Source organism: Ursus arctos, unplaced genomic scaffold (genome assembly GCF_023065955.2).
Source record: "Ursus arctos isolate Adak ecotype North America unplaced genomic scaffold, UrsArc2.0 scaffold_17, whole genome shotgun sequence".
Lineage (NCBI taxonomy): Eukaryota > Metazoa > Chordata > Mammalia > Carnivora > Ursidae > Ursus > Ursus arctos.
Window position 1 is genome coordinate 43,445,667 of NW_026622841.1, and position 23,926 is coordinate 43,469,592.

Here is a 23,926-nt window from a genome sequence, read left to right on the forward strand (position 1 = left end):
CCCTGATGATGAGTGACATTGAACATTTTTTCATGTATCTGTTAGCCATCTGTATGTCTTCTTTGGAGAAATGTCTGTTTATGTGTTCTGCCCATTTCTTAACTGGATTATTTATTTTTTGAGTGTTGATTTTGATGAGTTCTTTATAGATTCTGGATACTAGCCCTTTATCTAATAGGTCATTTGCAACATCTTCTCCCATTCTATCAGTTGCCTTTTAGTTTTGTTGATTGCTTCCTTCATTGTGCAGAAGCTTTTTATCTTGACGACGTCCCAATAGTTCATTTTTGCTTTTGTTTCCCTTGCCTCCATGACATGTCTAGTAAGAAGCTGCTGAGGCTGAGGTCAAAGAGGTTGCTGCCTGTTTTCTCCTCTAGGATTTTGATGGTTTCCTTCTTACATTTATGTCTTTCATCCACTTTGAATTTATTTTTGTGTATGGTGTAAGAAAGTGGTCCACTTTCATTCTTCTGCATGTTGCTGTCCAGTTTTCCCAACACCACTTGTTGAAGAGACTTTTTTCCATTGGATATTCTTTCCTCCTTTGTTGAAGATTAGTTGACTATATAGTTGTGGGCTATGACCTCCTTTTTTAACTGTTACTAAGTAGTAAAAATGATAACGTAGTAGTAGTAGTAATTGTAGTGGTAATATTAATAATATATGCCAGAAATTGTTATAAGTGCTTCTTATGTATTAACTCATTTAATTCTTGTAACAAATCAATAAGGTACACACTGTCATTAACCTCATGTTAAAGAAGACTAAACTGAGGCAAGGAGCAGTTAAGTAGCCTGCCCACAGTCATAGGTATAGTGGGCAAGGGAGTCTGGCTTAGAACCCAGTTGGTATGGTTCTAGAGCCTATCTTTTAAGCAGCTGCTTGGGTATGCCATAGACATTTAGGCATTTTCCATCTACAAAAAGCAATTAACATGTGGGGAAGAGTATTAATAAATGCTTATTTTCCTCTGCTAGTATTTTGGTGAGGATTTTTACACTCAATATTTATGAGGGATATTGGTCGGTAGTTTTCTTTTCTTTCAGTGTCTTTGGTTTTGGTATTCTGGTAATGCTGGTCTCATAGAATGAGTTTGGAAGCATTCTTTCTTCGATTTATTGAAGAGTTTGAGAGTTGGTGTTAATTTTTCTTTAAATATTTGGCAGAATTCACCAGAGAAAGCATCTAGTCATGGAATTTTTTTATTGGGAGGTTTTTGATTACTGATTCATTCTTTACTTATTATACATCTGTTGAGATTTTCCATTTCTTCTTGAGCAACCAGGTAATTTGTATGTTTCAAGAAATATGTCAGTTTCTTCTCATTTGTTGGTTTGTGATTGTTCATAGTACTCTCTGATAATCCTTTTTATTTCTGTAAAATCATTAGTAATGTCTCCTTTTTCATTTCTGCTTTCAGTTGAGTTTTCTTTTGTTCTTGGGCAACCTAATGGTTTGTCAATATTGTTGATCTTTTCAAAGAACAAAACTATTGGTCTTACTGATTTTTGTCTCTTGTTCTCCTATTTTCTATATCTCTAATCTTTATTATTTCCTTCCTTGTGTTAGTCTTAGGTTTAGTTTGCCCTTCTTTTTCTAGTTCTTAAGGTATAATGTTAGGCTATTAAATTGAAATTTTTCTTCTTCCTTTTAAATTAAGCAGTTATGGCTACGGATTTTCCTCTTAGCACTGCTTTTGTTGCATTCCATAAGTTTAGTATATTGTGTTTTCATTTTCATTTGTCTCAAGATATTTTCTAATTTCTCTTCTGATGTCTTTTTTTTTTTTTTAAATATTTTATTTATTTATTTGACAGAGAGAGAGATAGCACAAGGAGTGCAAGCAGCAGAGGGAGAGGGAAAAGCAGGCTCCCTGCTGAGTAGGGCATCTGATGCGAGACTTGATCCCACTGGAATCATGACCTGAGCCCAAGGCAGACGCGAGCCACCCAGGCACCCCTCTTCTGATGTCTTCTTTGACCCGTGGGTTTTTAAGGAGTACAGCTGACCCTTAAACAACACAAGGGTTGGGGTGCCAAGCCCTTCCCCCCACCGAAATTTGCATATAACTTTTGACTCCTCAAAAACTTTTTTTTTTTAAGATTTTATTTACTTATTCGACAGAGATAGAGACAGCCAGTGAGAGAGGGAACACAAGCAGGGGGAGTGGGAGAGGAAGAAGCAGGCTCATAGCGGAGGAGCCCGATGTGGGGCTCGATCCCATAACGCCGGGATCATGCCCTGAGCTGAAGGCAGACGCCCAACTGCTGTGCCACCTGCCACCCAGGCGCCCCTGAAAGCCTTATTGATAACATAGTCAATTAACATATATTTTTTATATGTATTATGTACTGTATTATTACAATAAAGTAAGCTAAAGAAAAGAAATTAAGAAAGTAGTAAGGAAAATAAATTTATGGTACTATATGTAAAAAATCCACATTTAAGTGGACCTGTGTAGTTCAAACCTGTGTTGTTCAAGGGTCAGCTATATTTAATTCCCACACGTCTGTGGATTTTTTTTCAGTTTTCCTTCCGCTGTTGATTTCCAGTTTTATTCCATTTTGATTGGAAATGATACTTTGTATGATTTCAGTCTTTTAAAAATTTCTTAAAACTTGTTTGTGGCAAGATGATTACTTTTTTTAAGACCGCTAAATAAAGGCTATTTTTTGCTCAATAAGGCTTTAAACGGCAACAAAAATTCCTGGTTTGAAAAAACATCATTAGAAAATGGGTGCTGTCTGCATGTGCCCAGGTACTGGATGGCTGTTGCCTGTCCGGGAGCAACCTGCTGGTGCATTATTATGGGCATGGGGAGGCCCTGGAGGATAAAAGTCCAGTGGTTTACTGATGTCCAGGCCCCAGAACACTCTACCAGCCCTTCCTCAGACAGAAAGGGTCAAGGCAGGGGCGCCTGGGTGGCTCAGTCATTAAGCGTCTGCCTTTGGCTCAGGTCATGATCCTAGGGCCCTGGGATCGAGCCCTGAATTGGGCTCCCTGCTCTGCGGGGAGCCTGCTTCTCCCTCTCCCACTCCCCCTGCTTGTGTTCCCTCTCTTGCTCTCTTTCTGTCAAATAAATAAAATATTAAAAAAAAAAAAGAAAGGGTCAAGGCAGCTGCTGTGGTACCCATCGTGTTGCCCAGCCTGAAGGGCAGCTACTTCAAGCATCCTCAGCACCAGGGGCTCCTCCACCCCACCTGGCGCTGCTGCAGTCCCACCTCAGTTCCAACTCCCAACTTGTCAGAGAAGCCCAAGGTGAATGCAGTGAGGGACACATTCCCCAATGACTGGAGCCCACAGCTTGTAGAGGTCCTGAACCTGAGGGTACTGTAAGCCAGCAGCGGTCCACAGTTCAGAGGTGGGTGGGTGTGATGGGGCCTTAGGGCCTGAGGACATGGGCCCACCAGCTGCCTGGGGAGTCACAGCAGGAGCCCCAGGACTTGGAACCCCAAGGGAGCTTGGACTCACTAGAGGAGCTGTTTTGGAACATGGCAGGCCCAAGTCAGCTGCTCCAGTGGTGGACACCCACACCTTGCTCTGGTTCACCTCTGACGCCTCAGAGAGCTATGTGAACAGCTTAGATTACTTACTGCAGGAAAAGCGGGAATAGGCCCTGGAGCAGGAGCGAGAGAAGCTGCTTCTGCATGACTTCCCCGACCTCAACTCCCTGGATTCCTGGATTTGGATGAAGATGAAGTGCCTCTCACACCTGAGCACAGGATGCTGGTGGAGAGGTTCTCTCTGTCACTGCAGGTTATCCTACTAGCACATTCCAGTGAGACTGTGTTTCTACCCAGGTGTCACCTCCTGCGTTGTATCCTGGATTGTTCACACCTGAAGCCACGTAGCCACCCGGAGGGGCTGTTCAGGTGCCCGCTGGTCCAGCAGCTATCCTTCGTGCACAGTGGCCTCGTGAGCAGTCTCTACTTGCACACCCTTGACTGCCTGGTGCCCCTGCTCTCGTGGCTCTTCTAGTGCTGACATGGCCTCCAGAAACTTCTTCAGGAGACTCTGGCTTCCTATGGGATCTCAGCATGGATGGGCTCTTCCATCAATCTGATGGAGATAAGCATTGGTGGTGCCCCAGTACGAGAGTTCGTGGAGGCATTTCACAGCCTGGGAGCCCACAGTTCTGCTCTGGGACTGCAAGGGCCCTGTCAGCACGGTGGGAGAGTGTTTAAAAATGACACTAGCGTGAGCTGGGGTGAACAGCAGAACCCCCCCCGCCCCCCGCAGCCTGAGCTATATCTATAAGTTCCTGACACTATGTACCCTCGCACAGCCAGGGGCCCACCTTGATGGGAACCTCTTGGGCCTAACCGAGCTGCTGTGCTGAGCTGGCCTGGATGGGGCTCTGCCTGCCGTGCAAGACCAATCTCCAGCAGTTTCTGTTCCTGCTCCTCAAGAACATCCAGGAGTAGCCAGGGAAGCTCCAGCAGCTATGCTGTACCCTGAGCAAGGTGTTGGATCCCCACTACAACCTGCTGGCACTCATGCAGTTCTTCCCGGATGTGACCTTCTGGAGCAGACGGCTTTGAAGCCAGCTCAGCCCTCTGGTCTTTGCCCAGATGCTGGACCAGCAAGAGACATTCCCTCTCTGGCAAGAGAAGGCCCAGCTGTCTTTGCTCAGCCTGGTCCTGAGCCTCATGAGGCCATCATCCCTCTGGTAGTACCTGGGCTCTGAGATCTTGCCACCTTGCCACCTTGCCAGGAGCAACAGCCCAAGGCCAGTGCTGAGCTAGATCACAAAGTCTGCTTACTGTGCCATAGCTTTCTGACACTGCCCAGGGTGGTGGTCAGCTGCCAGGACATTCCTCCAGACCAATGGGGAGAGCTGCAGCTTGCTATGCATGCAGTTGGGCCGCCATTTTAGCAGCCATGTACCGGACCAGACCCAAGGACCTGGTTACCAGTCCCACATCCGCTGGCAGGAGCTGCTGGCTCACTGCCAGCCCCAGGCCCTGTAAAAGACTAGAAAGACTAAAGGAAGCCCTGGAAAGACTAAAGATGCAAGGCAGGACTGGCTCCAGGCTCTTGGCTCTGGCGGGAAGCAAAAAGGGCTTAGGGAACAGGAGGGAGCAAAGAACAGAGGCCAGAGGAGGACCAGTGTGATGAAGCAAGAGCCTGCCTTGACACTGCGCCTGACCCCCACCAGGCAGCGGATGGGGCCTCTCCCTGACTAGCCCACCCCTCAGCTCTCCTTCTCTCCCAGCTGTCTCCTCTGCCGTAAGACCTTTGTCTCCATATTCTGGTTTCCCTGTGCCACCTGGGCTCCCCACCCCCCTTCCTCTCTCTGTCACTAATGTGAGCTTTCTTTGCACACACTAAAGTCTTATTTCAGAAAAAAAAAAAAAAGAAAATGGGTGCGTGTGCGTGCACATACGACAAGAAACATGCCTTGTTTGCTATAATATAGAGGCAAATAAGCACATGAAAATCTGTTCCACACCATTAGCCATGAGTCAAATGCAAATTAAACCCACAATGAGATAGCACTACACACTTATAAAAATGTCTAAAATTAAAAATAGTAACAACACCAAAGGCTGCTGAGGATGCAGAGAAAATGAATCCTTTACACACTGCTAGTAGGAATATAAAATAGTTCAAGCACGCTGGAAAACAATTTGCCACCTTTTTATAAAACTAAGCATGTATTACCATATGACCCAGCAACTGTACTCTGAGCATTTATCACAAAAGGAAGACCTGTGTTCACACAAAAACCCATACACAAATGTTCATACTAGCTTTATTAGTAATGGGCAAAAACTAGAAATAATCCAAATGTCCTTCAACCAGTGAGTTGTTAACAAAAGTGTGGTACATCCATATCATGCAACACTATTCGCAGTAAAAAGCAAGTGGCTATTGATACATGCAGCAACTTGGGTAAATGGCAAGGGAATTATGTTGAATTATGTTATTCACATAACATTCTCCAAATGACAAAATTATAGAGATGGAGAAGAGAATGGATTAGTGGCTACCAGAGATTGGAGACGAAGAGGAATAGCATGAGGTAGTCTTGGGTTGATGGAAAGTTGTGTATCTTGATTGTGGTGATGGTTACGTGAACTTACACGTGATAAGTCTAATAAAACTACACACACACACACACACACACACACGAATGAATGCATATAAAACTGTTTAAATCTGAATAAACTCTGGCTTGTAACAAGGTCAATTTACTGGTTTTTGAAGATATTACCATCGAGGGGAAACTTGGTAAAGGAGACTTCTCTGTGTTTTATTTTGTTTTGTTTTTAAAAGATTATTTATTTTAGAAAGAGAGAGAGACTGCACAAGCGGGAGGGGCAGGGAGAGGGAGAGAGAATCTCAAGCAGACTCCTCGCTAAGTGCGAAGTCCAGTGCTGGGCTTGATCCCACGATCTGAGACCATGACCACAGCTGAAACCAAGAGTCAGATGCTCAACCCACTGCACCACCCAGGAGCCCCCACCTCTGTTTTTTTTTTAATGACTTCCTGAATATCTATAATTATTTCAGAATAAAAAGTTTAAAAAGAAAACACAGCTGCCTGAAGTTTTAATTAAGATACTATAATATGTATCTTTTAACATTTCTCTTTTATCAAAACTAATTATTAGAAATCCATGTTTATAGAGGTATGTTCTTCCAGAAAAGATAGTATACTGTTTGCGTTAAGAAATGGAGCATATCTCCATGTGTTACATAAATGTAGCAGGATGACTGTAGGAGGGGCCAATGGTATTAACCTACTACATTATGATACTCTGTACTATCACTGTAGTTCCAAAAGTACCTGCAAAAGCCATGCAAACATGGTCATCAAGGGCACAAATTTTCCTCACAGTTCTTTCATCTTGAAGCTTGGCAACAGATTTTTTTTCTACTCCAAGTACAACTATATCAGTACCTCGGATTCCAACCTGCCAAGTGATTAAAAAAAAACAAAACATAATTGTCAGTTTTAACATTAAAATGAAGTTATTCTAACACATGACTTAGAGGAATAGGCTTTTCCTTAACCATTCAATAAAACTGAGAAAAGTAGACTTCCAAGAAGACAGCTGCATAGGTACAGGATTACTAGAAGTCCATTCTCCAAATCAAAGAAGACAAATATGTAGAAATTGGAAGAATATATCACCAATGCTAAAACTACATGAGTGTCTTAAACTCAGCAATACACCTGAAGAAGTACTAATTAGATACAGAACAATTTTAACCAAAATGAAAGAAAATGCTGGAAATCCATATGGGTTCCTTATAGAATGGGCAATTAGTAGTGGTGGTAGTAGAAGTAGTATAGAAAATTAAGTAGATAAAATTCTGAAAGCTTTCCCATGTATCTCACAATCTGGAGGGATAATGCTTGAGGGCTATAAGCAGCCAAGAGAAAGACCAAATGCCTATACTCCAGTTCACTGATCAAAACAAAACCTCCATTCAACATGAATACAAGAAGAATCACTGTTATTCTTTCCTCTATCCCTTCCCTTGGGAGTGAAGTGGGAAAATGTCCAAAGAATAATATATAAGGATAGTAGTTCTTATACTGGGACTTCTGTGGAAACATGTCCATATTCTCAGGGGTTCAAGAGTAACCAATGAGAAGTTTAATTCTGTATTACACTGGTAATCTAAATATTTTGGCACAGGTATTTGTATTTATGATTACCTTGTAGCCAAGTGTGATATTAGTACTAACTATGCAAATAGGTGTGCTCTGAATTAGTATCATTGAAGTAGAAATACAGAACAGGAATACAGAACTAGACCTGAGATTACATCTTTCAATTAAATAAAACTTAAGACAATTTATCAAGGCTTTTGCTCTTACTGTGTGTCAATTTACGTTCCAGTGTGTCAATTTACTTTATAGGCCTTTCCCTAATCATCATGTCTAAAATCAACAACTCTCCCTCAACATTCCCACCTTCATCTAAGAGACTCATGTTGAACTTTATATCCTATAGGGATTATGCCTTCTTACCAAGCCATGGGACATTATAACAATATAACACATATTACGACTCAAGAAAATCTCAATATTTTCCCCAAATTGTAATAAATTAATCACACTAATTGATCACCACATACAATAATTTTTATAATTCTCACCTAAGCTGTTTTGACTTAATAAAGAAATTTAAACTTCCAACGCAGACTATCTAGAAAATGTTCATTTATTTATTTATTTATTTATTTATTTATTTAAGATTTTTAATTTATTTGAGAGAGAGAGAGCGCACGCACAAGCAGGGGGAGGAACAGAGGGAGAGGGAGACGCAGACCTCCGCTGAGCAGGGAGCCTGATGCAGGGCTCAATCCCAGGACCCCGAGATCATGACTTGAGCTGAAGGCAGACCCTTAACCAATTGACCTACCCAGGTACCTCTAGGAAATGCTTATAATGAAATCCTAGTATCAAAGTCTTTTGTATGTGGGTAAAATCATTCTCACAAGAAAATTCATAATCTCATTTTACAAAATCAAATAAAAAATTAATTATGAATTCATGCAAGTTCAAAAAGGAATAAAAGTATTTAAGCTAAGCTTACAGGGTGAAATAAGGAAAAAGCAGAAATTAATGATTAGGGAGAAAAGAAAATTGATAAGTAATACCAAGAGATAGGAAAATCATAAGGATGCGATATACATTTGTAGTACTATACTGTAAACATTTCAAGTATAAGTGAACCCGTGCAGTTCAAACTCATCCTCAGTTTTTGTTTAAATCAGTTTGAGTTGTGTTTCTGATGCTTGCAACTGAAATAGTACTAACTAAAACAATTAAATAGTATAAAGTAAATGATAAAAACTACAAAAGCATTTGATAAAATTCCACATCCACAGCTAGTTTAAAAACAACACCAGAAAAGCAGGAAGACTATTTATGAAGACTATTTCATAACTTGTTAAAAGTATCACAAACTTGTGGTATCTCTCCTGATCAGATGGGGGCCCCCAAATGTGGGGTGACGATTGGGTGGAAACCGGTGGTGCAGGTGGTGAAAAAATTCACCTGAAGCAGAACAAAGGAGATAGAAGTTTACTGAATACACTTCAAGGGAGAAGCGGGCAGCACAGCAAAGGAGAGGCTGTCTGCCAGGAGGGAGTGGATGAGGGCTGTATTTAAATGGAGAAGGTGAGGGGGGCACCTGGGTGGCTCTGTTAAGCGTCCAACTCTTGATCTCAGCTCAGGTCTTAATCTCAGCTCAGGTCTTATCTCAGGGTTCAAGTCCCACGTTGGGCTCCACACTAGGCATGGAGCCTACTTAAAAAGTAAATAAAATAAGGGGTGCCTGGGTGGCTCAGTTGGTTAAGCATCCAACTCTTGATTTCAGTTCAGGTCATGATCTCAGGATTGTGGATTCAAGCCCTGTATCAGGCTCCATGGTCAGCACAGAGTCTGCTGGAGATTCTCTCCCTCTGCCCCTCCCCTGTGCTTGAGCTCTCTTTCTCTCTCTCAAATACATACATAAATAAAATCTTTTTAAAAAATAAATAAAATAGGGGTGCCTAGGTTGCTCAGTCGTTAAGCATCTGCCTTCGGCTCAGGGCGTGATTCCGGCGTTCTGGGATTGAGCCCCGCATCAGGCTCCTCCGCCGGCAGCCTGCTTCTTCCTCTCCCACTCCCCCTGCTTGTGTTCCCTCTCCAGCTGGCTGTCTCTTTCTCTGTCAAATAAATAAATAAAATCTTTATAAATAAATAAATAAATAAAATAAGAACAAAAAAACAAAGGGAGAAGGTAAGAAGGTATGGGGATGTATGGAATTTTCCCTTTTGGTTAGTTATGGCCTATGGATATTTTGAGGTGGGTTGCTTGATGGGCCTGTCTGTCCTCAGCCAGGGGGTTGGGAGTCACTGTGGGCCTCTTTGCCTTAAGTTTCCATTGCTCAAGGCTATTGTCGGGCTCTACAAAATTGGCAGCCAGAATCATCTGAGAAAATGAATCACCATCCATTCCACTGTTCAAGCCCAGAACCCTGTTGTTATCCTTTATAGCTCCTCCTCTTACACCATCCATTTCCAATCAATTACCTTGTTTTTGTCCATTTTACCTACAAAAGTTATCCAACTTCCCATCAGCACTCTAGTACAAGCAACCATCATTTCTTGCCTGGACTATACACAACTGCAGAGCCTAATAGGTTTTCCACCTTCTACCTTTGCTCCCCACCTCTCCATCTTCCCACCCCCATCCCATACTGCCATCCAGTCTCTACAAGGCTGCCAGGGTGAGCATTAAAAACAGTAGGGTCAGATTACTCTCCACTTGAATATCCTTCCACAGCACTCCACTGCACTTAGAAAACCTTTTTAAAGTCTTTAGTCTTGCCTATATAAAGTTGGGCACGATTTAGCTCCTGCCTATTTCTCCAATAGTATGTCACTGTTATTCACCAAACTCCAGCCACATTAACCTTCTTTCAAGATTTTTTCAAGCACAATTCTGTTTCCCTGCTCTGAACTTTCACATGTAATATTCCCTCTGCCTGGAATGCTTCTCTTCCTATTTCAAGTCTCAATTTCAATTTCACCTCAAGGAGTCCTTCTCTTTTATTCTTTAAACAAAATCCATTCTGTTCTTTCAGTCAGCACATTTATAATTATTTATTTATTCATTATATTTGTCTCTCCTGGTAGTATCTCTGTATTCAGTCTATTTGTCTCTCCATTGTAGTATCTCTGAGGGCAAGGAAACAATCAGAGGATTCTAAAAAGTGGGACGTTCCACCGAACAATTAACCCAGTCTCTTCAAGAAGTCAAAGCCATGAAAAAAGAGGAGATGCTGTTCAAGAATAAAACAGATACCTAAGGGCTAAGCAAACGGACTTTAGATTCAGACTCAACACAATTACAAAAAGACATTTTGTGAGCAATGAGGAAAATCAGAATGTAGACTATTGAGTTTTTGTCAATTCCATTAGTAATGATAATGGTCTTAAGAAACAACTTTATTTTTTCTAGAGATGCATATGGAAATACTTATAGATAAAATATCTTATTATCTGAGATTTATTTTAAAATACTCCACTGAAGAATGAGTTTCAATCTATATCACACTATATACAAAAATTAACTCAAAATAGATAATAGATTTAAATGTAAAATGCAAAACTATAAACTTTTAGGAAAAAATATAGGATAAAAATTTTGGGATCTAGGCAAAGGGTTCTTAGACTTGGCACCAAAAAATATGAACCGTAAGAGGAAAAATTGTTAAACTGGGTCTCATTAAAATTATAAACTTTTGCTCTATGAAAATCCATACGAAAAGGATGAAAAGACGAGCTACATAATATTTACAAACTCCGTATCTGATGAAGGACTAGAATCTAGAATATATAAAGAACTGTCAGAACTCAACAGTAGAAAAACCAATCCAGTTAGAAAATGGATAAAAGACATGAAAGACATTTCACTGAAGAAGACATACAGATGGCAAATGAGCACGTGAAAATCCGCTTGACATCATTAGCCATTTAATGGCTAATTTAAAACTACAATGAGGTACACTTACCAGAATGAACAGTATGAAAAATAATAACACCAAATGCTGGCAAGGATGTGTGGAAGCTGATCACTCACACTGCTAGTGGGGATATAAAATGATACAGCTACTCTGGGAAACAATTTGACAGTTTCTTATAAAACCAAACCTGCAATTACCATATGATCCAGTAATTGCACAGCTGGAGATTTATATCAGAGAAATAAAAACTTATGTTTACACAAAAAAATGCTACAAATGTTGAAAACACATGTATAAATAATAGCTCCAAACTGTAAACAACCCAAATGTTTTTCAGCAAGAGAATAAACACTGTGGTACATTTATACTGTGGAATACTACTCAGCAATAAAATGTTGATACATACAACAACTTAGATGAACCTCAAGGGGAAAAAAAAAGCAAATCCCAAAGGTTTCATACTGTATGATACCATTTATATAATACTTTGAAATGAAAAAATTTTAGAAATGGAGGACAGGGGCGCCAGGGTGGCACAGCGGTTAAGCGTCTGCGTTCAGCTCAGGGTGTGATCCCGGCATTATGGGATCGAGTCCCACATCAGGCTCCTCCGCTATGAGCCTGCTTCTTCCTCTCCCACTCCCCCTGCTTGTGTTCCCTCTCTCGCTGGCTGTCTCTCTCTCTGTCAAATAAATAAATAAAATCTTTAAAAAAAAAAAAAGAAATGGAGGACAGATGACTGCTTTGAGGGATGAGGGCTATGGATAGGAGGGTTGTGGGGGCAGGGTAATGAGGTGGGTGTGGTGATAAAAGAGCAGCATAAGGAATCTTTGTGGAGTTGGGACTGTACACAGGCAATAAAATCTGACAGTACTTAATATACATACGAATTAGTACAAGGGTTACTGGAGAAACCTGAATAAAATAGGTGGGTTTGTATCAGTGTCAATAACCTGGTTGTAATATTGTGCTATAGTTTTGGAAATGCCACCATTGGCAGAAAATGGGAAAAATACACAAGGAATCCCTATGTATTCTTTTTTTTTTTTTTAAGTTTATATATTTAAGTAATCTCTACACCCAACATGACACTCAAACTCATGACCCTGAGATCAAGAGCTACATACTCTACCAACTGAGCCAGCCAGGTGTCCCCAAATCTCTATGTATTATTTCTTACAACTACATGTGAATCTACAATTATCTCAATAAAAATTCAATTAAAATTATACTGTTGGAAAGAGGGAAAAGTTGGGGAAAGATAAAACAGGTTGGTAAAATGCTGGTAATTGTTGGAGCTGGGTAATGGGTATACAAAGGTTCATTACGGTATTCCCTTTATATCTTTGTGTGTTTAATATATTCCATAATAAAAAGTTAAAAATAGATAAAATAAATATAAAAACAAACAAACTTGAATTTCTCTATTGGCTTTTTCTCACCAACAATTTAAACACATGCTTAAGTCTCCCTTATCTTAAAGTCTTAAAGACCACTTCACCTCAATCCCACCCCTCTCTCAACCCTTTCAAAGCCAAATATTGTCATCATCCCTCAGCTGATGACAACATGGTTTCTACCCCACTCCTCCCAGAGTTTAGTCAAGGTAGACACACACAGGTCATTAAGGTCCCTCATGGTTATAGATTATCCTCTACATAGTCCATTAGTCTATAGTCTACATTTCACCTTTTCAATTGAAGAGTACTCAAGAATACTCATTTACTTGACCTTCAACATATGTTTTAAGCGGGGGAGAGAAATAATGCAATTCAAAATTACTATCTCCAGTCCATATCAATCTCCTGGTCCCAAGCATGTATATTTATGTATACTCATGCCTCACAGTCTCTATGGGTCAGGAATCTGGACACAGTTTACCCTCTAGCTTAGAGTCTTTCACAAGCCTGCAATCAAATTGCCCTCCACGGCTGCACTCATCTCAAGGCTCATGAGGGAGGATCCATTTCCAAGCTCACTTGCATGGTTGTTAGATTCATTTCCTCATACATTGTTGGGACTAAGGATCTCAGTTCCTTGCTACATGGGACCCTCCGTGGGGCAACTAAAAATGGCAGCTATGTGTCATAAGAATAAGCAAGTGAGAATGAAAGAGGATGAGCAAGACATAAGTCACCATCTCTTTGTAACTTAATCTCTGAAGTGCCATCCCATCACTTTTGCCTATCCGAATTCCTAGAAACGAGTCACTAGATTCAACCCACACCCAAGAGGAGAGGATTACACAAGGACATGAGCACCAGAAAGTGGGGATCACCAGAGGTCATTTTAGAGGTTACCTACTATAGTTCCCATAAGCATCTCAACCTCAGCAAGTCCAAACCTCAATCCTTCAGTCAAACTTAGAGCTTCATATTCCCTAAGGAAGTGGCAGGGCCATTTACTAAGAAGCTAACTCCAAAAGCAGAGGCACCAACTTTGACTCCTCCCTCTTCAGTATTTCCTACTCTCCCCCCCGCCCCACCATACAATCTAAATAATAAGCAAATTGTATCAATTATACCATTAAAGTTTCTCTGGAATCTGCCTTATTCCCATTTCTGCCCAACCCTAGTAAAAACTATTATCTTTCATCTGGATTGCTTCATAGACTCCTATGTGGTTTCCCTGCTTCCAGTTTTGATATTATCCGATCCATTGACCACCCTGGAGTCTGAGAAATCATTGAAAAATAAAAACATGAAAAAAAAATAAAAAAGAAAATCTGAATGTGGCATTCCTCTACTCAAAAAAACTTATACTAGTAAGGATGTCTCACTAAGCAAACTGAGACAGCACGGAGCTGGACTTGGAACAGAAAGATCTAGGGACCATAAAATTTACTCTTTGCATATTGGCCTTTTGCTCTTTTAATACAGAAAAGCTTTCTCTGTTACAGAAAAAAAAAGAAAAAAAGATGGCCCCTGGCAATCTTGGACACACATCCCGACAGTTGTCCCAGAGAAAAAAACTACCACCATCTCTAGTTTAAAAAGTCCTAAGGATGGACTTACATTGGCTAGATTTGAGTCACATGGTCATCACTGTGTCCAGGAGGATAGAAACTATGAATGATTCTACCTGGGTCATGTGATTACCTCTGTGGTTGGACAAATGCAGTCTGTTACTAGAAGGACAGATCACTAATAATCTAGAGAATGACAAGAGGCATATTAAAACCCTTCAAAGCCTCGTATTTCCTCAAAGCCATTCTATGATCCAGGCCCTCTTTCTAGTGTTATCTCTTCCTGATTTTACATTACTTCAGCAATCTGGAATGCCTTCCAATTCATAGAATATAGTTGTGTTTTGCTACTTAGTCTTCACATGCTATTCACCTTTCAGGTGTCTACTTAAATAATACTTCCTCAGGAGAACCTCCTTAATACCTAGAGTTCCCATACTGCCCCATTCTCTCCCCATCATAATACTCATTTAGGCCTTGTTAGGACTATTTACTTAATCATCTAATGTGCCTGCTAGATAGTAAGCTCTCTGAGGACAGGGAGCAAGACTATCTTATTCGTTCTGAAACCTTATGACCCAGCGCCATGTCTGGCATATGTAAGTGTTCAACTAAAATGTCTTGAAATAATAAACGAATGCACTAGAAGAATCACGGACAAAAGTAAAGGGAAAAGAGAAAACCAAGGGATAGTAAATAATAATAGCTATCTTTTATTAAATACCTGCTGTGAACCAGACAGTGTGCAAGATGTTTAACGTGTATTATTACCCCATTTAACTCTTTCAACAACCCTATGAAGCAGGTGCTATTTTGGTACCTATTTTACTATTAAAGAAACTATAGCTTAGAGAAGTTAGTTGCCTTGCATGATATACACCTCGCTTCCATATTTATGATAATGATAGCTAATTATTATACAAATATTTATTGAATAAATTGCAAAGAGCAGAGGCTTTGGAACTAGAAAAAACTAAGTGTAAATATGGGCTCCATCACTGTCTAGCTGGTTACCTTCAGCAAGCTATCAAAGTTTCTGAATTAGTTTCCACACATATAAAAAGGGGATTAAATATTATCCTTAACATTACATAACATACATAAAATACTTGGTACAAAAGAAATATTACTTAAATCCTTACTTCTTACCTTGCCCCTCCACTGTAGTATATTGTGTGGTAAAAATACAAGAGGAATTATGCTACTTAGGTTCTTTTTTTCTTTTAATGATTTTATTTATTTATTTGAGAGAGAGAGGGAGGGAGGGAGAGAGCTCAAGCAGGGGGAACTGCAGGCAGAAGGAGAAGCAGGCTCCCCACTGAGCAAGGAGCCTGATGTCATACTCAATCCCATGACCCTGGGATCATGACCTGAGCCAAAGGTGGATGCTTAACGTGTAACGGATGCTTAACAGGCATCCCTATGCTACCTAGATTCTTAAAAATCTCATTATCCAGTTGGTGTGAGAAGACTATTAAATATACTTGAAATTAAAATGAATACAAGGCCAGGCAGTAGATACTGTACAACGCTATGTGGTACAGATTGTAAGTTCAGAAAAAGAATTAAGAGCCATGATGGCTGGAGCAGATCGGAGAAGGCTTCTTCAAGGAGAAGAAATGTGCAGAGATTCTCAGAGGAGACATAAGAGGGAGTGTGGAAGAAATAAAGGTGTTTTCTCCTCTACCCACAAACATATATGAGTAAAGCCATGAAGCTGCCCCTTTAATTAAAGAGGGTGGAGAAGTATTATGGAAGACTTTGATGGCCAGAAAGCAAAGTTAAGATTTGAAAAAGCAGGAAACATAGAGCTAGTAACAGTTTGGGGTCAGGGAAAGGACAGAATGAGGAGTGGTAATAAATCTTACCTTTTTCATGGGAATACTGAAAGGATTCATTGTTTTTTTCCTAAGAAGAAAGGTATTACCTCTCAAAATGTTATTCAAACATATTTTTCATTTATAGAAAAGAGAACTAAAGCAAAAAGAAAACAGAACTTTTGCCTCACTTCATGCTATAAGATAATCACCAAGAAGGAAGTAGAACCCAAGCCTCTAATTGTGGTTCCTATAACTTCTTGTATTACTAAATAATATTGCATTCACATACTGGTCAAAACTGATCAACCTTGGCTTATTTGCAACTCATTGTAACAACTGTTGTTTATAGACAGAATATTTTGTGACATATTTTAATAAACAAGTGCCATTATAAACTTTACCCCACCTAAAAGTTCATAGCACCCTCAAGGAAACACAATGAACAACTCCATACAAAGATGCAAATTATAATTTCAGAATCCTGAGACAAAAACTGTCTCATCCTTCCAATGTATCTTTAAAAATGCCCACTATAGGTATTTTTATATCCTTACCCTTTCACAGCTCATTACAAAGGAACTATCAATCAGTTCTATAGCATTCTTAAAACATTTTAAATGAGCCAATGTGGCTTCTTATTACACCCCAGTCTTCTCCCATTACTTTCTTTATTTTAGGCTCTAAAACTTGGGCATTATTTTCTAACCATATGCTTCATGCCTTGCTGGGGATTATATAACTTTTTGTTTTTATCAAAATGGTACCCTTTTGGTTTAAGCTACATCAGGCATTTCTTAAATTTACAATTCTAAAAAAATTACTTATAAAACAGAAGCAAAACTAGAGGGCCCAATTAAATAGAAAAATACTTTAAAAATGATAAGATTCTTTCTAGTGTTATTTTTTTTTACCACTTTACATTTGATAGATTTACAATAAAAGTGAATTATTTCCTTCCATAACTAAGTTGGTATGGAAAGTGAGGAAAAATAGAGACACTGCTAGACTTAGAAATGCACTGTGTATTCTCATACCTGGTGTCTCAATTTCCAAAATACACAACAACCAAAAACAACAACAACAACAAAAAACAAAAAATAAAAAATAAATAAATAAAACAAAATACACAACAACCATGCTCATGAAATTCGAGAGATTTAAAAAAAATTGTATCCTTCAGGGATGCCTGGGTGGCTCAGTCAGTTAAGCATCTGCCTTCAGCTCAGGTCATGATCCCAGGATCCTGGGACTGAGTCCCTGCATTGGGCTCTCTGCTCAGTGGAGAGCCTGCTTTTCCCTCTGCCTGATGCTCTCTCTGCTTGCGCTCCCTCTGTCTCTCTCTCTGATAAGTAAACAAACAAATAAATAAAATCTTAAAATAAAATAAATTGTATTCCTCTGAATTCATAGGTTAGGACTTAGAAGATTTGGGGTAATAGATCTTGGGTCACCAAGGCAATTTTGTTTTTAATTTTTATAAATCACTATGATTATCAAATGTAATTAAAACTTGTCAGGAGTATTACTGCTACCCTGAGTACTTAAGTTTTTCAGAAATATGGATACATAAATATAAAGTAGGGTGTAATCTCTCAAAGAGTTCCAGCATTATTTGAACAAACAAACAAAAAAGTGGCAAAAGAATGGAGATTCTTGGGGCTTAGAACCTCTAAAAGGCTGCCAAATATCCAGGTGAAAATCTTAGGACAATTACTTTTAACAGGTGGTGTGTGATAACTGGCTCAGTGTTTTTGACTATTTCCTCGCCAACAGATTTAATTTTACATTGACCTGTCCCTATTTCAGGGGTAGGCATGGCCTATTTTTAATGTAATTACTATTAAACAACAGTACCCACATGAAGGAACTGTTAGTGTTCCATGCATCTGTGGATTCCTGAAGAAGCACATCATGTGCATCCAGGAAGGCTGCTACTGGCCGGAAGAAGTTTTTTCTTCCCTTATTGTTTGACATAGCATTAATATCTCTTCTGAAATCAAGGCTTCAACTCATACCCTAGTTTTGTGTCTGTAGCTATGGTTCTTCAAAAGCACACCTATGAAATCTACCAATTTTTATTTCGCCACTTCCAGCCCAAATTTCAGACAGGGTATCTCTCTCGATAAAAAGAACGAAGCAATTCTCCCAAGTGGGAGACTCTCCTTTTCGGAACCCCTACAACAGGGCCTTGAGCTGGGACAGCGGGGTGAGGAAGGCATGGCCGGGGGCAAAGGTGGAGAAATTGATCGCTCACCGCTGTGGATCCTTTCTTCACCGCTTCCTGGGCATATTCCACTTGGAAAAGGTGTCCATCTGGGGAGAAGACAGTGATTGCCCGGTCATACCGAGATGCCATGGCACAGGCCTACGCCAGTTCCTGCCGTGCCAACGACGCTACAGCCACACAAACGAGGGGGAAGTGTCTTGGCTGCTGCCACGTGCCACCCGGAAGTGCTTGCCCAGGGCTTTGAATGCCTCCCGGAAGTACTCACGGGCCGCGCGGGGAGACGCCCCCTGGCAGCGCGGCGCCCACGCCCGGATGCCGCTCAAAAGTCCTTGTTCCGCCTGCCTGTACGCGGCTGTCTTGTGAGATGGCGGAGTTCCTCTGCTACCGTTAGTGCTTGGTGCACGCTTCCCAGTTTTCCCACTACGGTGTTGCCCTAGGGGTGGTGTCAAATCACTCCGGTTATAAAAAGGACTGCTAAGACTAGGGCTTCACGAAGTGAAATTTGAAGATATTTTAGTTTTTGCAAACCTGTCAGAGCACCAGTGGTAAGTTAAATTTCAGCCTCTTTATTTTAGCTCCAGATTGCAAATTTCATTTCACTTTCTCACGTATCTTATGTCGTTTTAAGTCAAGGAAAGAAATAATTTTCAAAATAGTGTGGTTTGTTTGTTTGTTTTTCATTTTCTGCCTTGTGAATGGCAGGAAATTTTTATTTTCTGCTAATTACAGGAATTAAGATGCCACTATTTTAACCAAATAAATTTTTAAAAGCCCAACTTAACAGTGTGGCTTTGGGTAGGTATATTTCACTGCCCTAAAACCTATTTTCCTGACCTGTAAAAGGTGGATAATAATACCGACTTCACAAGGTTGTTGTAAAGAGCAAATAAAATAACGCGTTAGTGTTTGAAGGCATTACCTATAACAGATAAGCACTTTGAAAAATGTTAACTCTTGTTATTAGTCATTAAACTAACTAAAAGTTAAGATTATTCTGTAAGAGAGAAATTAGGAAGAGTAAAAATGTAGCATGAGCCCACTTACATGTTTTTTAAATGTATGTACAAACATATTTCTAAATCTATAGAGAAACGAGTGAGAGGGCATACATCAAGTTGACAAAAGTGGTTTTCTTTGCAGGAGTCCAGGGATTGGAAAGAGAATGAGGAGATATGGTAAGGAAAGAGAAGTTACTGTTTTAAACTTTATTTTAAAATTTTTACAGTAAGCATAGTTTACCTTTATACTTAAAAAAACAGTATAATGTAACAGTTTAATGCCTAGAGACTTCCTGGAATGGCAGTCTTGATGGTTTGATCCAGATCTCCTGTTGAGAACAACTAGAAATACTGGACACATTTTTTTTTTTAAATATATATTCTGACTCCAAACAGCTAACAAGGAATGAGGAGTTGTGGTGCCAAGATTCAGAAGAGAAGAAACACTCTCAGGGGTAAGCATAGCATTTTCCCCTTGAGGTATTTGCCTATTTGTAATGCCTAGGTGAGTAGTGAGGCAGACTTTTGATAGACAAAAATTGGATTTCAGGGGCGCCTGGGTGGCACAGTCATTAAGCGTCTGCCTTCGGCTCAGGGCGTGATCCCAGCGTTCTGGGATCGAGCCCCACATCAGGCTCCTCGGGTAGGAGCCTGCTTCTTCCTCTCCCACTCCACCTGCTTGTGTTCCCTCTCTCGCTGGCTGTCTCTGTCAAATAAATAAATAATAATAAAAAATCTTTTTAAAAAATTGGATTTCAAAGCCTGTCAATGTATAGGGGTCATGGTAAAGATGACCTAAGCTTTTGTTTGGGACCCAAAGGACCACAACCCAGAAGTAAGAGTAAACCAATAGCAGACCTCTTCTTACAAGGACTAACACCAAGTTTTGCATCATCTCAGTTAAAGATTGGAATAAAGCAGTCGATGAAGAGAACAGAGAAAAGAGAAATGTTGCTAAAATTAAATCTCCTTACAACTTGCAGCCCACTGGAATACCTGAACATGCAGAGCTTGACATTCCTCTAGGAGCTCATGGCTACCTTAAGGTTGTTGTTTTATTAGAGACTACAAGCAACCTTATCTTAACAATAGCTGGCCCTCTGAGGTCCTGGAGACCTTGCTTTCAACATGCACAAATTCCTTAGGGACTTATGTTACCCATAACCCGCACTAACTAAAAAGTATATAATCAGTCACTCCTCACAATCCTGGTGCAGCTCTTTCTGCCCATGGGTCCTGTCCCCATGCTATAATAAAAGCACCCTTTTGTACCAAAAATGCCTCAAGAATTCTTTCTTGACCATTCACTTGGCAGCTCCACATCAGTAGTGTTTCTCAAACTGTGGTCCACAGATCTTTGGAATTACCCAAAACCTTTCGAGGGATTTGCAACGTCAAAACTATAGTGATAATACTGAAATGGCATTTGTCCTTTCATTGTATGAATATTTACATTTGCAGTACAAAAGAAATGGGTAAAACTGCTGGAGCCTTAGTTTGAATCAAGGCAGTAGCACCAATCTACTTTACCACCACCAATGTATTCTTTAGCAGTAAGCACTCATTAAAAAATAAAAATGCCAATTTCATTTAAGAATGTCATTGAATAAGCAGTAAATTAATAATTTTATCAAATCTTGACTCATGAGTACTTATATTTTTAATATCCAGAATGGAAAATATACGTAAGGTACTTCTGCTGCCTTCAAAGTAAGGTGGTTAGCTTGAGAAAAAGCACTTTTGTAAATCTTTGAGTTGCTAGCTGAAGCAGCCCCCTTTCTCATGGAATATTATTTATACCTGAAAAAGTGATGGACATATTGTGGTTATTCAGGGTTAGATATTTAGGCAGGCATTTCTGAAAAAGAACAAAATTAGCCTGTCACTTCAAGAAAAACAACAGACGGTATGTTTCCAAAGATAAAAGTCAAGCTTTTGGGGCATCTGGGTGGCTCAGTCAGTTAAGTGCCCGCCTCAGGTCATGGGATCCTGGGATTGAGCCCCATGTTGGGCTCCCAGCTCAGTGGGGAGCTTGCTTCTCCCTCTCCCTCTGCCCCTCCTTCCCACTTGTGCTCACTCTCTCCCTCTTTCAAATAAATAAATAAGTAAATAATCTTTAAATAAAATTCAAGCTTTTAAAGCAAAAATTAGAATTTTGAAAAACTTGTATCCATCACCATGAACTTGACAATTTCTCCATAATAATCGACTTTACTGATGAGATTGGTGGTCATATTAAAATGTGATATTTTATATAGTACTACATTTGGAAAACTCAGTGAGCCAGGATTTTCTAGTGACAAAAGCATAAATCATGCACAGCCATGCATAAATAAAAAAGATATTCAAATTCCTACACAGACTAGCAGATTTTAATGTAAAGTAGTACTAAAAGTTCATTGAATATGATTTTAGATGATTTTAGATGACAAATTTCAACTAAGAAACTACCACCTTTTGAATGTCGGGCAAGTAACAAAGAATTTCCAATGATTGAAATCACTTGATCTGACGTGATCTAAAAAGGATATAAAAATACTTTATTTTCCAATATATATCTTTTTGAGGTTGTTTTCCCCCTATATTTTAACCTAAATAGCATACTGCAACAGTTTGAATGTAGAAGCAGATCTAAAAACCCAGCTGTATTCTATTAAGGTGAATGTTAAAAAAGAGATTTATAATTTCATTCTTCTCACTAATGTTTTTAAACTTTGGAAAATATAGGTTTTTCATTTTATTTATTTATTTATTGAAAAGATTTATTTATTTTAGAGAGAGAGAGCTCATGTGTGCATGCTGGGGGGAGGGACATAGGAAAAGGGAGAGGGAGGATCTCAAGCAAACTCTCCACTAAGCACAGAGCCTGATGCAGAGCTTGATTCCACAACCCTGAGATCATGACCTGAGACTAAACCAAGAGTCCAATGCTTAACTGACTCAGTCACCCAGGTACCCCAGAAAATATAGGTGTTTTAATAGAAATATATGAAATGCATAAATATGTAATGGGTTTAACTTTTTAATGAATTAATAAGTAAAATGTTTTAATTTCTAATGTGGTAAATATTGATAGATCTAACCCACATAAACAAAAGCTCTTCAGGATCCTCAATAATTTTTAACAGGGTATTCCTAAGGCCAAAAAGTTGGGAAACACTAGAATAAAACATTGCTAGTACCCCTAGAGGATTAGTTGCCTGCCAGAAGCAAAAGTAAATCCTCTGTAGAGGAAGGTAACATTATGCAGAACCTCAAACTGTTGCAGTTTCTCATATGCAGTATCCTGTGCTCGTTTAAAAGTAACCCTGCACACACAAAAAAATGGTGTGACCAAAGAACAAGAGAAAGAACAGGCAATAGAAACAAACATATAAGATCCGGATAATGAAGTTATCAAATATAGATTTTTAAAACAAATATGATAATTATATGCAGGGAATTAAAAACTAGATCAACATTTTTAGCAGGGACTAGAGCTATTAATGAAGCATGTGTTGGAAACTATAGAAATGAATACTACATTAATAGAGATTAAGGACTTAAAATTGGACTTACTATCAGTAATTGGACTTAAAATCAGACCTAGTTGAAGAGAGAAGTAGGGAATTAGAAGATAATTTATATATATATATATAATTTCCACATCAAAGCAGAGAGAGATAAGAGGATAGAGAACACTGAAAAAGAATCTAAAATATAGCTGGTAATGTTGAAAAACCAAATGCAGGTATAGTTAGAGTACCAAACAATAGGAGGTAAAAAAAAAAAAAAAATAGGGCAGAAACAACATATAAAGATACTTTGTTTAGAAATTTTCAAACTGGCAAAAGAATTAAACAACAGATTTAAGAAAAGCTATTAACAGCAAGAAGGATAAAGAAATGAAATTCACACTTAGAAAAATCACAATAAATCCAATGTAAACCAATGACACTGAGAAAATCTTAAAGCTATCTAAAGAAAAAAAAAATAGGTATATTACCAAAAAGAAGATAAAAAGCTGTCTATAGTAAAAGACTTCTATAGTAACATGGAATTCTACCTTCAATATGCTAACATACATGCAAAGCTGATATGAAAATCTATTTCTAGTGAAAATAACCTTTAAAATTGAAGGCTAAATTAAGGTATTTTTCACACAAAACCATAAAAGATTAGTTACCAGCAAACACTCACTGAAGGAAATACTAAAGAATATTCTTCAGACAGAAGAAAATTATCACAGATGGAAATTTGGAGAAGGAAGAAAAAAAGAGCATCAAGGGTAAACATATGAATAAGCTCAAATAAATATTAACTGAACAAAACAATCCCTGTGGGCTTATAAATACACATAATAATAAAATATTGAGAAAATCACGTATAATTTGGGTAGGAAGACAAATGAAGTTACAGTGTTCTAACTTTATTGTTTCAGAAAGTTGTAAAATTTCAAAAA

The 23,926-nt window shown here is 39.1% G+C and overlaps 1 protein-coding gene and 1 pseudogene across 1 annotated transcript in view; one reads left to right on the forward strand and one right to left on the reverse strand.

The window, feature by feature from the left end:
• Nucleotides 1-18,616, reverse strand: part of PSMA8 (proteasome 20S subunit alpha 8) — a 35,581-nt gene extending 16,965 nt beyond the window's left edge. The window contains exons 1-2 of the mRNA XM_048218427.1: nucleotides 18,515-18,616; nucleotides 6,794-6,920 (exon numbers count right to left, since the gene is read on the reverse strand). Of these exons, the coding sequence (XP_048074384.1) occupies nucleotides 6,794-6,920; nucleotides 18,515-18,616 (229 nt within the window). The remainder of the gene's footprint in view (nucleotides 1-6,793; nucleotides 6,921-18,514) is intronic.
• On the forward strand, nucleotides 1,088-4,970 carry LOC113253175 (protein FAM178B-like; annotated as a pseudogene).
• Nucleotides 18,617-23,926: the final 5,310 nt, after the last annotated feature.